This window comes from Accipiter gentilis, chromosome 10 (assembly GCF_929443795.1).
Source record: "Accipiter gentilis chromosome 10, bAccGen1.1, whole genome shotgun sequence".
In the NCBI taxonomy this organism is placed as follows: Eukaryota; Metazoa; Chordata; class Aves; order Accipitriformes; family Accipitridae; genus Astur; species Astur gentilis.
Window position 1 is genome coordinate 32,820,643 of NC_064889.1, and position 13,463 is coordinate 32,834,105.

Below are 13,463 nucleotides of genomic sequence, written 5' to 3' on the forward strand. Positions count from 1 at the left end.
GCTTCCAACCCCTCAACCCTGCACAGTGAGCACCATCAGTGAGCTCAGGAGGTTTCTCTTGCTGACATCAGAGCCAGGTTTAGAAGGAACTGGGAGGACTGGGAAGGTCTTACACCTGTGCAGCATAAGAAGCTGCCTCCAGGTATGTGTACAATCAGGCATAAGACAGAAGCTTCATAATAAATTAAACACTGGCAGGTTCTCATGATCCTCCCTCATTCAGTGCATCAGGGTGGGGACAGTGCTCACAAGGCACAGTGCTCACAAGGCACAGCTTTGTCTTCATGGAAGACAACGTCTCCATGTCTTTCGTGGAAAATGGAGTCACCACCAGAGATGGAAAGGGACTCCAGGAGTTGTGTTCCCTGCTTGAGAGGTTTCTTATCTTTGCATCTCCACAAAGACACAGTACTGTACCTCCATCCTGAGATTCGATGGTGATGATGCCTTCTCTCTCTGGCCCAAAGCCTTGGGTGGTCTTGGCTTGCACTTTGAACTTGTATGGGACATTCTCACTCAGGTGGGGCACAGTCAGGGTAGTTTCTGGATTGTCTCCTTCGACATAGATATTCCTGGGCTCCCCTAATCCACACAGACATACCAGCGGTGAAGACAGACAGGAGTGACAGTCCCTCCAAACACACTCCCCCCCAACTCTGGCTGCTCTCTTGCCTTTCCCTAAGCTTTATGCCACCCACAGACCCTATGGTTGCACTCAGTTCTACTAAGGGTTAAGACAACCCTATTTTAGTATAGTGGTGATCCTCAACAACCTCCACTGGGTTTGGGCTGTAATAAGCTCCAGGTCCTTCCTCTTCCAACCACATTTGTTACACCAGACCATGCAATGACACAGGGCGTCAGGGTCCAGCAGCTCCCAGGCCTGGAATCAGCCTCATGTCCCCACTTTGTGTGCACCGATATAAGCAGACAGCTTTGTGGCTGGTCCCAGCAAAAATGTAGCAAGTTGCTGCCTTTGCTGGAGGCATCTTGTGCTCTACATGGGGAATTGGGCTTCTACAGCCTGATACCATACCTCCTCCATGCAGCATCTCACAGGTGACCATGTAGCCCAAGATGGACCCATTGGGCTTGCGGGGTCTCTCCCAGCTGAGCTGCAGGGAGTCAGGGCTGAGGGCAGTGAAAACCAGTGGTCCAGGAGCACTGGGCGTGCTCAGTGTGAAGGGTGAACCTGCAGGGGTACAAGCGAGAGGTCAGTATCACAGAAGGTGGCGAGAAGGAGCCTGGGAGGGATCTGCACACAGCATTTATGAAACAAGATAGAAGGTCTCAGCTACCTAGACAGCTAGTGGAAGGTGAGTACATGGGGAAGAAGGTTCTATTTCTAAATGAAAGGAAGGAAAGAAGAGCTCAGGATGTGGTAAGGGGAGAGAAAAAAGCAAGGCCAGCACTGTAGATAGCAGCAGAGACATGAATGCCGCCCTTCTCCTGTCCCCCATCCACCTCACCTGGTACAGGGCTGAGTGGGCTCTGCGGGTCCACCTGGGACTCTATGGTGATTACTCCTTCCCTTTCGGGACCCCAGCCTTCCTCACTCTGGGCCTTCACCTTGAAGATGTAGGAGTGGTTGGGTAGCAGGTCCTCTACCACCACCGAATTCTGGCTGGGGTTAGGGATGGTGAGTCGGTGCACTTCTCCTGGGACACACAGGGAAGGAGAACATCAGTACCGTGCTGCAGGCACAAAGACAGAGCCATGGCTTTTGCCTAAACTCTTATCTCAAATGAATTGCCTGGAAAAATCATCCAGGCCCCCTCCCCAGCCTTGCCACCAACAACTAGTAGTGCAGGACGAGGTGTTCCAAAAAAGGCTTGGGACAAACAGCTTCTTGAAAACTCAAAGATTTTCAGCCAAAGAGAATAATTTTCACTAACACTGCCCCAAGTTTCATGTAAAAAGAAGAGATTTGCATTTCAATCTTTCCTTCAAGTCCAATGTGATGAAAAAACCTTCAACTAAGATGTTGGGGATGATGGAGAATGAGGCTAACATTTTTTGGAGTAGGGGTGACTCCACAAGCAACCCCAGAAATTGTCCCCTCAGTAAAAATGGGGAATGAGAGCTGTGGGGTAGCTGAGACATTTCCTCAAGGTGTATATAGAAAAGGCAGAGTTGGGGCCAGCCCCTGAATCCCAGAACACTTGTGGTTGGAAGGGACCTCTGGAGGTCATCTGGTCCAACCCCCTCTGCTCAAGCAGGGTCACCCCGAACCAGTTGCCGAGGAGAAGACCCAGACCAGACTCTCTACCACCAAGAACTCCCACCACCGGTTGCCTGGTGGGCACTGACTGGCCACCTGTTCACTGACCTCCATTGAGGAGCTGGTACTGCACGCTGTAGCCCTGCACCTCCTTCTCGCAGTGCGGCTCCTGCCAGCTCACCTTCAGGGAGGTGGGTCCCAGGGCGGAGAACACCAGGCGTGTGGGGGTGTCAGGGACACCCAGTGGCAGCCTGGAGTCTAAGGCAAAAAGGGAACATCAGGTTGGAGATTTGGGGGCTGGGGGGCTAAGGGGGCTGGGGGAGAGGAGGGAGTGGCACACACAAGCGTGGGATGGTCCTGATGGTCTGGGGAGAACGTGGAGAGATGTCATCTCTGCAAGCTGGCCCATCATGAGGGGGGATGGCTGGCTCTGCACACCTACAGCCCATGGCCTTGGGGTGCCAACCTTGGGTGGGACAAGTCAAGGTAAGCTTCATGCCCCTGTGGTAGAGAGACCAGAGCATGGGCTTGGGTGCAGCGTTATGGCCCTCCTTGTTCACCCTGAAGCACTCTGTCCAGTCTGCCAGAAGCTTCACAGACATCTTCAGATGCAGCTTAGTTAAGACTGGCCCTAGTCTACAGCTAAAGCAGCCCAACATCTCCAGGGACTGTTCAAGGGAATGGGGGCAGCTGGGACCAGGACTGGCTGCTCTGGCTCCCTCCCAACTCAGCCCACTGGGACACAAAGCTCATGGCGAGCACAGCAGCCTCCCAGGTGACACTCAGGGTCTGAAGCCCCCCATTGACATGGGCTTTGGCCAAGGAGCTTGCAGAGAGACATCTCGTATGGAGCGCATGTCCTCCCCCAGAGTCCTCCAAAGGCCTGTGGGGTAAAACTGAGAACAACAAGCTTGTTAGGAATGAAAAGGACAGGGACAATGAGCTGATCAACTCGTTAGAGCATGGTGATAGTGGTGGTGGGTGTTAATCAGCCCAGGTGGGTTCAAACGCAGCTGAAGTCACCTGCAAATGGAAAGGTGATGTGATGGAGGCACAGGCCAGGTCAGGAGGAAGATCAGTGCGGCACACAGCAAGCCATGGAGAGAAGGTTTGGGGTGAGCAGTGGGTGGCAACAGCTCATGGATGGTCGGTGGCTTGGCTGTTATGGGATGCATGGCTGGGAGGAGACACCGGACAAAGCTGTACCTATATACTTGCAAATCCCTGCAGACCCATCAGTCATGATTATAGAGTCCCGAAAGCCAGTGCTGGGGTAGTAACCCTTCACCTTTGCCCTGCTCCTGAAACCCACATCCCGAGGCCGTGGGATTGTCCTCCCAGCATCTTCATGGATGGGAGGGAGGAGTCTCCCCGGGTAATCTACAAAAGCGGTGCAAGAGAAAGAAAGAAACACCATTGGAGACTTCAGAGTGGGTTCAGCCTAGGTGCTGGCTCCTGCAGAGATGACTTTTTAAGTCTCTTTAAAGAGACTTTTAACAACCTGCTGTCAGTGCCAGCTGATGTACACATGTGGAACTGAAAGGCAACCATGCTGCTAGATAGAGTAAGAAGAAGAGACAAATGCTTTTCCTGGAATGCCCTATGGTGTGAGGATAAGGATGTAGCTCCCGTTCCTGAGTACTCTGGCACGTGGGGGATGGGAACCCTTTCCAAACTGGTCTGGGAGCAGGATGGCCTTAGCAAAGCACCTACACGTCAGTGATGAGGACATGACCTTCCAGATCTCTGGTTCGTAGGCCCCCTTAGCTGTGAACACAGTCCTCACCCCAACAGGACTTGCAGGGCATGGGTCTGAAGACAGTCACAGAGGTGGAAGGGAAGGACAGGTCCCATCACCACGGTACTCACCGTGCCCCATCAGCATTGTGGAGTAGTCTCTTGTCAGCGAGGAACTCCCCAACACCCTGTGCTCCTGCTGCACGTGTGAAGTCAGCTGGTGGTAGCTGGCGTTCGTTGTCCTGGTCAGCGTGCCGCTGCCACTGCCAGGGAAGGAGAAGTCCACTCGGCCATTCAGCAAGTGCTCTGTAAAAGAGGGCACACCGTGAGGAATGTGGCTGTGGACAGGGCTGCTGCTCCAGTTTCCATGGGGAGGAAGCAGGAGGCATCATGGTGCACCCTGCCTTGGCTGCATTCCAGCTTCAGCCACTCTGGAAGGTTGTTCTGGAGTGCTACATCTAGAACAAGCCACAACCACCCAACGCGATGATGCGGAAACAAACAGGTAAATGGAGACTTTGCTCTACACCCAGCACCAGAGACACCCATGGTGCCCAAGGTAACTCCAGACCTCGGCCTCGCTGGGGCACTGCCTTGTGGTTCTCGCCACGTTGTCTCACATCTCTCCTTAGACGCAAGCAGAGGTTTATAATTTCAGATTAAAAAAGAAGGCAGAAGAAGGAAAACAGCCCTTTATGGAGGCAGTTTCTCCAAATCTCACTCTGGATCCCATCTCAGCTGGATCTGAAAAGCAAATTCTGCTCCGTTGTTCTGGTCCTTGACAAACCCCCATCCCTTCCCACCAGGCCAGGAGAGAGCAGCTACCCATGAGAGAGTGATTTCTGTTTAACAGTCCAGCAGATCTGCCCCAGAAGCTTAGGGCACTTAATTAAGGCGAGAAGCTGCCCTTGGAGGTAGCACTTAGCAGGTATCATCTGAGTTTGCTCCTGCCTTGAAGGTCCAGCCTTTTGTAGAAGCAACTTGCTAGCAGGCTCCCAAGTCCATGCCGAGATGGGGGTTACCTTGACACTCTTGTGAGCAGACACACCAGGACAAAGTTTTGAAGCAGACTACAGCACGTGAACAGTGCATCACGCCAACACGAGGATGGGCACACAAGGGGAGGAAGGGGACACGTGCTGGGGTAGACCCCAGCTGCCGGCCCCTTGGCCCAGAGCAGGACGAGACAGGACACTCAGTGCCGTAATGAAGCCGTCCTTCACCTGCTTGGGGCCGGGGCGTCCCGCTCCTCCTCAGGCTGCCAGTAGCCACGTCGCTGTCCTCCTCGTGGAGGAGACCCTCGGTGTCCGAGGAGAAGCGGCTGCTGCCAGAGAGGCGGGGAATGGTTTCAGGTGGGAGCCTCCAGGTGATGCGGCGAAGATCCAAGTCTTCTCCCAGCAACTGCACATATTTCCACCTGGAGCCTTTTGGGACAATGCAAGCACTGGTGTTGGCATGATCTGCAGGGGACAGAGTGGGCTACCCACCACCTTCGTGCTGCTTGCTGGGGAGGGGAAGGGGCAGGCGCCAGTGGGAATGACACCCGTTCACAGCCCGTCTCGCCAAGTGTTGGCTGATGAGTTCAGGCGGTGCAACCATTGTGTGACTGGTAGATGGAGGATGGTGGGAAGGTGACATGCACGGGGGTTCCTCAACCCCAGGGCTGTTTTCCAGCCCTGTGTCCATCATGACAAAAGGCGAGAGTCAAAGTCCCACCACACGCCTGTCCCTGTCACGAAGAGTCTGCAACAATTGTCCTCTGCTCAGGAGAGGTTTCCTCACTCCTTGATGTGCGCTCAGGATGGCCGGACTCTTGGTGTTCCCATTACCTTGCTCTCTGAAAGGACCAGGGACTCGCTCCTGGATCCCAGGCTCTGGAAAACCACCCCAGCAAAGACCCTCCAGATCCTATTGACAAGCCTCATCATTCCGGCCCGTCTTCCCCTCGTTGTCCCAGTACCAGACAAGGGAGCCAGCCTCATTCAGAGAGTGAAGTGATGGAGGAAGAGAGGCCAGTGCCTTCCCAGCACTTGCTGAGTTCCCTCCTGTTGGCTTGGCCAAGACCCTGAGCATTCAAGGGACTCAGAGGTCTGTGCCTTGCCAGTGCTTGTTTGCTGACAGTAACTCTTGTGGTCCAGCCAAATGGCAATAGAAAGGGAAGATGAACAGGGAGGACCATGAAAAGCTCCTCTCCCACCCCGCGCTGAGATTTCTCTTTGCCTCATGGCTAAAACAAAGAGGCACTGGTCTTGTTTACACTGTGGCTAGTCAAGTGTTCCCATGGATGCTGCTACCATGCTTTGGAAAGGCTGATCTCCACCATCTCTGTGACTTGGATCTCCCCATCTCTGTGAGGAGGAGAGGAGTAGTGAAGCTCATTGCTGAAAGCTGTTAAGGAAAATGAATGTTAAAAATGACCTTTGCAAAACTCAGAGCAACGTACCTGAATCATCAGAGACACTGGGACGCTTGCTGCCAGCTGGAGAGCGAAGCACATCTGCGCTGTACATCAGGTAGCTGTCATAGTCCTCACCTCCCTCTGCATCAATGATGGGGACATCAGGGATGATGGGGACTGGAGGAGAGGTGGAAAGTGCCATTAGACAAACAGCTCAAAACCACACAGGCCTCCCGCGCCCAGGATGGCCTTCAGCATTCACCAGGGTGGCCGGTGTAGCAGAGCAAACAGGTTGTGGAGAAGCAGCCGGGGTGATGGGGAGCACACCCCAGCACTGCTCCTGCCCCCCTGCTCCCCACCCAAGCAGGGCAGTAACTCACTGGACATTGGGCGCTTGGGCTGCGTAGCGAGGTTGATGGTGGCTTCTCTCTCAGGTCCCCAGCCAGCACCATTTCTGGCCTTCACTATGTAGCGATAGGGCTGGGACTCCCGCAGGTTTTCTATCAGCACCATGCGCTTCTTTGGGTCTTCAACAAGCACCTTCTTCATTGGGCCAATGGGTACTGCAAATATGGGTATGCCTGTCACCCACAAGGTCACGAGACACAGAGGACCCCACAGCACCCCACCCTTGGCCAACAGGCTTGGTGACGTTTGGTGTCAGGACATAGCCTGGCTCTGGGACAAGGTGCAGCAGCTATTTGGGCTGCTCATGACAGGCAGGACATCTCAGGGAAATTCCCAAACTGAATGCTGAAGTCAACCTACAGCAAAGGTCTCCTGTTGCTGGTGTGTCACCAAATGGCATCTTCCTGGCACCCTAGCCCTAGGTTTAGACTGATGAACTAAGTTTTTAAGAGGAAACCCAACACAAAACACTATGGAAGTGAATGGGAACTGAGAGCCTCCAGGCTTTGCAGGATTAAATCCTGAGAGGTGATTTTTCTGTACTCCTTCCATCCAGTAGTGACCCCTCCAGATCCCAGTTTTCATAGGAAACATGCTTGGAGCCATTCTGGTTCTGCTGCTGTTTGGGACCAGCCCCACTTGTGGAAAGCGTACTTTAGCCCCTCAGCCTGGCTGGACTGCTCCATTCAGAAAATGAGCTCTTACCATTTTCCTCATTGACGAGTCCATAACTGACTTCGTAAGCTGTGATCTCCCCATTGGTTTCTGCAGGCTCAGCCCAGCTCAGCTGTGTCACGGTGGAAGACACAACATTGAAAGCCAAGCGGCCAGGCTCACTGGGGACTGGAAAGGCAAAAGGAAAGAGTCCAGGTTACCGCAAGTCGGGAGCCAGCGCACACAGATGCCCAGAGCTCCCCGGATCCCAGCTGGGTTGCAGTGGGAGCCACTCAGTGCTTGTCCCCAAGACCAGCAGAAACTCCAGGCTGGAGCCCTGACCCCATGCTGGGTGCACAGGCACCAACTTGTTCCCACATGGTGGGAAGCAAAGTGGAGAGTCGCTCACCATCCTCAAGCGTGCGGCAGTGGATGATGTCGGAGTAAGCCCCTTCACCCATGGCGTTGTAGGCGCAGACTTGCATCTCGTAGTCGCAGAAGGGGTAGAGGTTACTCAGCTCTGCTGATGGTGCTTTGACATCAATGAGACGGGCTTCTGACTCAGGGTCCCCTTGGATCCAGTATTTCACCTGGCAAAGCAAGAGCAAGCCATGATTCCCTCAGTTCCTCACCATAATGGGTGAGAAATTCCCCATCTCTTATTAAATCTTCTCTGGGAAAGCCAGGGTGTTGTGCCATTCCTCTGAAATGGGAGGCCAGAACAGTCTGGGCATTTCATGATAAGTGATGGAAAGGGAGATGAACCCACCAGGAATCTCCTGCAAATCCCACACCCACCCAGCAATGGTCCCTTAAGGATGGAGTGGGCCAGAAGGGAGGGGTGAGCTTTCTCCCTCATTTGGGCATCTTCTCCCCATCCCTTCAGTACAAATGACTCTGTGTGTGAAACACCTGCAGGATGGGACCCACACCCTCCCCCGGGATCCACTCACCCCTTACCTTGTACCCCAGAGGTTTTCCAGGTGGAGGAAACCAGCTGAAGCGGATTTCCCTGGAGCTGAGAGCATGGGCATTGGGATTAAGTGGTGCACTCAGGCGGCCTTTGGGGGACTGGGAGACCTGGCTCAGACCAGCCATCGAGGGGACACCATCCACCACCTCTGCAGACACGAGGAAGAAAGGTCACATCAGTGCTAGTCCCCCACATGGCAGGAAAAGAAGGAAGCGTGCTTCTCCCCAGCACGGTACAGAAGGGAAACTGAGGCGCTTGGTGATGACATTCCCCAAAGCCACACAGCAAGCTGGCATGAGAGTCAGGCTCAGACTCCCCAAGTCCTGCACCTCCTGCTGCTTCTCACAAGCTGCCCAGGTAGGAAGAAATGAAGAGACCACCTTCGCGCCTCTGAAAATCTTAAGCTCTGTTAGAATGTATTTAACAACGCTTCAACAGCTTGATCAGTTGCCCTGTGCAGCCATGAGAGAAGATGGAGAGGGGCAGAGCCTTCTCAAGTCACTCAGTTTCTTCTGCTGGAAACCCACCAAGTCCAGCTGAGAGCTCTCTGGAGACTCTCCAGATCCAGTGCCTGCCCCTGAAGTGGTTCTGGTTGGTCCAGTGACAAAGGACTTTCTGGTACCCGCAGTATTCATGACCAGTACTGTGACAAATACCTTTACATTATCGACCCACTTGATGACAACCCATACAGTTTTGCTTGTCCAGCCACAGGAACCACCAAGCACAGCTCGTGGCAAGTCCCACATTGCCCCTATTTTTATAGCTTTTTATTCAAATCCCCAAAGAAAAGGAATGAAAATTCCACTGTATTTCCTTTTGCGAGGTAGATTAGCCATCTTCTTCCCACCCACTGTCTATACCCACTAATGCCTCTAGAGGGAGGCCCAAATCTACCAGTTGGAGCTGGAGGAGCCTCCTCATTGCCGCTTTTTGGGTGAGTAGCAGGGCTGGAGCTCCGTACATCACCTCGGGGTGGGCTGGTCCGGCGTGGGGGTCCCACACCCCCTGCTACCATTCCCCACCGCCTGGCTGCCAGCCCCTACCTGGGTCGGCGATGGTCACCGTGGTCTGGGGGTATCGGCCAATCTTGGCACCGTACTTGGGATGGAGGAGGTCGATGGCGAACTGCTTGAGCTGGCAGTTGTGTAGGAGGGTATCTATTTCGGTCAGCTCCAGCAAGGGGACCTGCACCTCCTTTCGGGTCTCCCCAGGCTGGAAGACCAGGTCACCCTCTGTGAAGATGTAGTCCTGGAGGGGAAGGAAGAGGTGCGAGATGATAGCCTGCAGCATCCATGAGAAGACTCCCAGAGAGTTTCTCCTTGTCTCCCAGTGAATCCCCAGTTGCCTCCCAGTGCCCACAGCTCAGGGGGCAGCTGGTACCCTCTGCCTCAGGTACAGGCAACCTCTCAGATCCCTGAGGCACAGGGAAGAAAGGATGGAGGGGAATGTCTGTCCTTGTGCTAATAAGCCTTGGGTCTCCCCTCTCCCAGCCACATCCCATTTGAGCCTGATCAGCTGCTCTCCTGCAGCCCCAGGTTCAGTTCCTTCCCAGCCCTCTGTGCCCACTCGTTCCTGCCTGCCAAGGCCAGGAACACCACCCTTACCCTGCCATTCTTGGCGGTGAGATCCCGGGTCCTGTAGGTGACTTGGGATTTCCCGTTGTCTATGATCTCCCGGAGGACAGGGATCTTGGCCAACTTATCAAAGCGGCTGTGGGAATAGGCTGGCTGCAAGAAGGTGATGAGGCTACTGGCTGGAAGGGGCAGGAGAGAAGGAATGTGTAGAGCAAATACGTGAAGGATCACATTACAAATACACAGGTGTCCTCCCTGAACAGAGTTCCTATCAGCCATGGGTGTGAACTGTGTATGAAATATTACCGTATGGGCTGGAGACGTTACCACTCCTGACTTGTGCTCCCTGCTCAAAACAACCAGGTGGGAAGCAGAGGCAAACTGCTGGGGACATTCACCTGCCCCAAGCACAGCATAACAGCAAAGAGGTCTTATTTTACTCCAGTGGCCTATGAAGTGGAGCAGCAGAGGCATATAGTCAACCCTGGACCTGCCATGGAATTGGTAGCACCTAAACTTGTGATGGTCAGATGTTTGGGTCTCTGCCACAAGGGATGATGACCCTCCTTTGGATGCTTTAAAAGATGCTCTAGTTTAGACTCCAGTGACTTAAGATAGGAGTCACCAAACAAGTCTCTCGTCTGTGATCTGGGTGAACTCAGATACACAGCCTGCACCTTCCTTAGAAACCACATGGGTCCATCTGGACATGGGACACTCAAACACAAACGCCCTTCATCTCGTGCCATGGTAGCAGCCCTTCACCTTGTTCTTTGATGATGGTGATGTTGACAAGCCTGCGTCCGATCTCTGCGATGCCGGTGGGGACATCAATAGCCTCCACCTGCAGCTGCTTCTCATCATCATCATCCTCCCTGATGAAGAGCGGGACACGGACATCCACCAGCTCCACGGCCTCTTGGAACTCCACCATCCCATGAGCATCTAGGGCAAGGGACAATGGTGAGAGGTGGGAAATGGCCCCCCCACCCAGCCAGGAGGCAGTGCTGGGCTCTGCTCCCTACCTTGGTCTGAGGTCACAGTGTAATAACCCGGTGAAACCTTCAGGTCATTGAAAGCCTCGTGGGAAACATGCTTTTCCATCACTTTGATGATCTCTGGCTTGGCTGAGCGAGGGGCGGTAAGCACTGTGTCCACAATGGTGTGGTCCTGCCTGTGACCGGTGGGAAGAGAAAGCTGGGTAAGAGCTGAGGCCAGGGTTGCTCATCTTACATAGCAGCTAGTGAGTGCGTGGGGCATTCAGTCACCCCACACATTTGTGTACAAAGAGGGAGAAGCAGCACAAGTGAGGGCTGCAAGTTCCTCTTACCTTTTCCCAGAATTGGGCTGTAACCTGGGGGGGGGAAAAAACCCAAAACCTGAATCAGAGTGACTAACGCATTTGGGGAGATAAAGTTCCGCGTGAATCACAGCCCTGTGCAGGTCTGAGCTGCGGCAGCTGCCCTGCAGGTGCCAACCCATCCTGCAGAGCCTGTGGCCCCATCACATGTTCCCTCCTGCCTGCCTGCTCCCTCCAGTCCTGGGTTTCCCAATGCAACAAGGAACATGCCCATGGGGGAGATCACATCGGGTCAGAGCTGTGGGAAGGGGATAACACTCCCTGCCCAGGGCCAGCATCCCCAGACTCCTCTGTCCTACACCAGGCACTCGTAACTTTGCACAGGGCTGAAACTTTTGAAATCAACGGGAATTTTCCCGTTGAGCACCATGCGACCAGGATTTGTCCCTGTCTGTAGACAGAGTCTCAGGTCCAAAGCCAGATGGGGCTGAGATCACCTGCACAACTGGGTTGGCTCTGCTTTGCAGCCCTGGGTGGGTGAAGCACTGCATCGGGCTTGTGTCAGGGATGTCTCACAGACCATGCTCCCTCAGGGCATCCCGCATTTCACACCCCAGCCCTCTGCTCCGCTCCCTCATCAGCAGGGCCCTGGGGGAACCCTGCCCCGCAGGAGGTGTCTCCCCCAGTGACTCACCTGAACTTGGTTTGCTGGAGCTTGTGGCAGCCGGGGATGTGCTTGAAAACGTCATTCAGCTGCAAGGAGCAAGAGGGACTTTCACAACATATCCTTTGCTGAACAGGGATGTGTTCAGCAACCAGACGCTGCTGCCAGCAAACACGAGAGCCCTCTGGCCACCCCTGGGTCCCCCCCCCCCCCGCCCTGCCACACCAGGCAGAGCCCACCACAGTTTCTCCCCAGGACACGGTAAGACGCTGCAAACTGAAGCCGAACAAAAGCTTCAGACCAAATGGCCCAAAGCAAACCCCAAACCTTATCAACGTGATGTTCTGATAATTCTCACAAGTGTGTTCTTAAAATTTGTGCGTTCTTTCAGAAAGAGGAGAAATTGCTTCTTCCTTTCAAAAGCTGTCTGGGTTCCCAGGGAAGGAGCACTCCCCCTTCCCCAGCACACTGCAGACACCCCCTGAGCGTGGCTGTCCCTCAGTCCCACATCCCAAGCCCCCCTCATGCCCAGGCTCATACGTTCTCTTCCACTTCCTTGCGCAGCTGCTCGCACTCCCGGGTGTCCGGCTTCACCAGGTTCTGCGTGAAAAGTCGAGTCAGCCTCAGAGACAGCCCGTAGGGAACTGGAAAGAAAAATTCCCAAGTTAAACTCCTTCCTTCCTGGTCAGAGAAATAACCCAGCCAAAAGTTGGAAGCATGGGGACACGCATGATGCTCGTTGTCCAGATCCTGTATCGCTAGCACCCAAACCCCATGGCACCAGCAGAGAAAACCCTCTGAGAACTGGAAGGCTAACTGGGAAGCGCTCTGCCAGATCCGGCAAAGGAAACAGCGTCCAGTGGTGGCTCTGGACTGATGAGGCAGCGAAATCAAGGCTGAGCTAATGAGACTAAGACACATGCAGCGTACATCCACCACACAGCCAGGCTGTCAGGAGGTCTCCAAGGCTACCACCTGTCCTGCTACTGGCCTGGACACAGCAATGTGCTGCTCAGCTTCCCCCAGGATGGAAGCAGATAAAGGAACAACCCCCCTTGCAATCAGGCTTGGAGGTAGCACCACGGCTGCTGCAGCTGGGGGCTGCCACCAAGGGTTTGTGTCCTTTTACAGCACCGCCAGCATCTCCTCTACGCCCTGTTCCTCAGATGTGGCACTCACTGAGATCTTTGGGGTTGGCAGCAGCGAGGGAGGTGAAGCCCTGCTTGTGAACGTTGTTGTTGATCTTCCAGCGGACTATGTCCCGGCCTTTGAGGGACCCGCTGCGGACCATGGGAGTGTCCAGGTGGTCAGAGGACATGAGGCTGTGGCGAAGCATGTAGTGGTCCTCCTTGAAGCCAACAGTGCGACCTGCAGAACCAGGGGCAGGGTCAGAGTCTGGGCAGACTGGGACAACGCCAGCCGTCAACTTCCCGACACCGGAGACTTTGTTCTGGGCAATCTTTAGGGCTTCCACCATGCTAAGGGTGTTGGGATGTCAGGAGAGGAGTGCGGTGGAGAGGGCAAGGGGTGT

At 54.3% G+C, this 13,463-nt stretch overlaps 1 protein-coding gene across 6 annotated transcripts in view; it reads right to left on the minus strand.

Moving 5' to 3' along the window:
• Window positions 1-13,463, minus strand: part of ITGB4 (integrin subunit beta 4) — a 30,762-nt gene that overhangs the window by 2,427 nt on the left and 14,872 nt on the right. For 4 of the 6 annotated variants that reach the window (XM_049812826.1, XM_049812827.1, XM_049812830.1 and 1 more), the window contains exons 20-39: window positions 13,112-13,300; window positions 12,473-12,576; window positions 11,963-12,021; window positions 11,299-11,322; window positions 10,994-11,142; window positions 10,734-10,913; window positions 9,999-10,147; window positions 9,438-9,642; window positions 8,379-8,539; window positions 7,828-8,008; window positions 7,470-7,607; window positions 6,737-6,919; window positions 6,402-6,533; window positions 5,182-5,382; window positions 4,091-4,264; window positions 3,428-3,601; window positions 2,330-2,479; window positions 1,470-1,658; window positions 1,037-1,192; window positions 418-582 (exon numbers count right to left, since the gene is read on the minus strand). In XM_049812826.1, coding sequence (XP_049668783.1) covers window positions 418-582; window positions 1,037-1,192; window positions 1,470-1,658; window positions 2,330-2,479; window positions 3,428-3,601; window positions 4,091-4,264; window positions 5,182-5,382; window positions 6,402-6,533; window positions 6,737-6,919; window positions 7,470-7,607; window positions 7,828-8,008; window positions 8,379-8,539; window positions 9,438-9,642; window positions 9,999-10,147; window positions 10,734-10,913; window positions 10,994-11,142; window positions 11,299-11,322; window positions 11,963-12,021; window positions 12,473-12,576; window positions 13,112-13,300 — 3,063 coding nt within the window. The remainder of the gene's footprint in view (window positions 1-417; window positions 583-1,036; window positions 1,193-1,469; window positions 1,659-2,329; window positions 2,480-3,427; window positions 3,602-4,090; window positions 4,265-5,181; window positions 5,383-6,401; window positions 6,534-6,736; window positions 6,920-7,469; window positions 7,608-7,827; window positions 8,009-8,378; window positions 8,540-9,437; window positions 9,643-9,998; window positions 10,148-10,733; window positions 10,914-10,993; window positions 11,143-11,298; window positions 11,323-11,962; window positions 12,022-12,472; window positions 12,577-13,111; window positions 13,301-13,463) is intronic. The other 2 variants (XM_049812832.1, XM_049812831.1) reach the window with 2 other exon arrangements.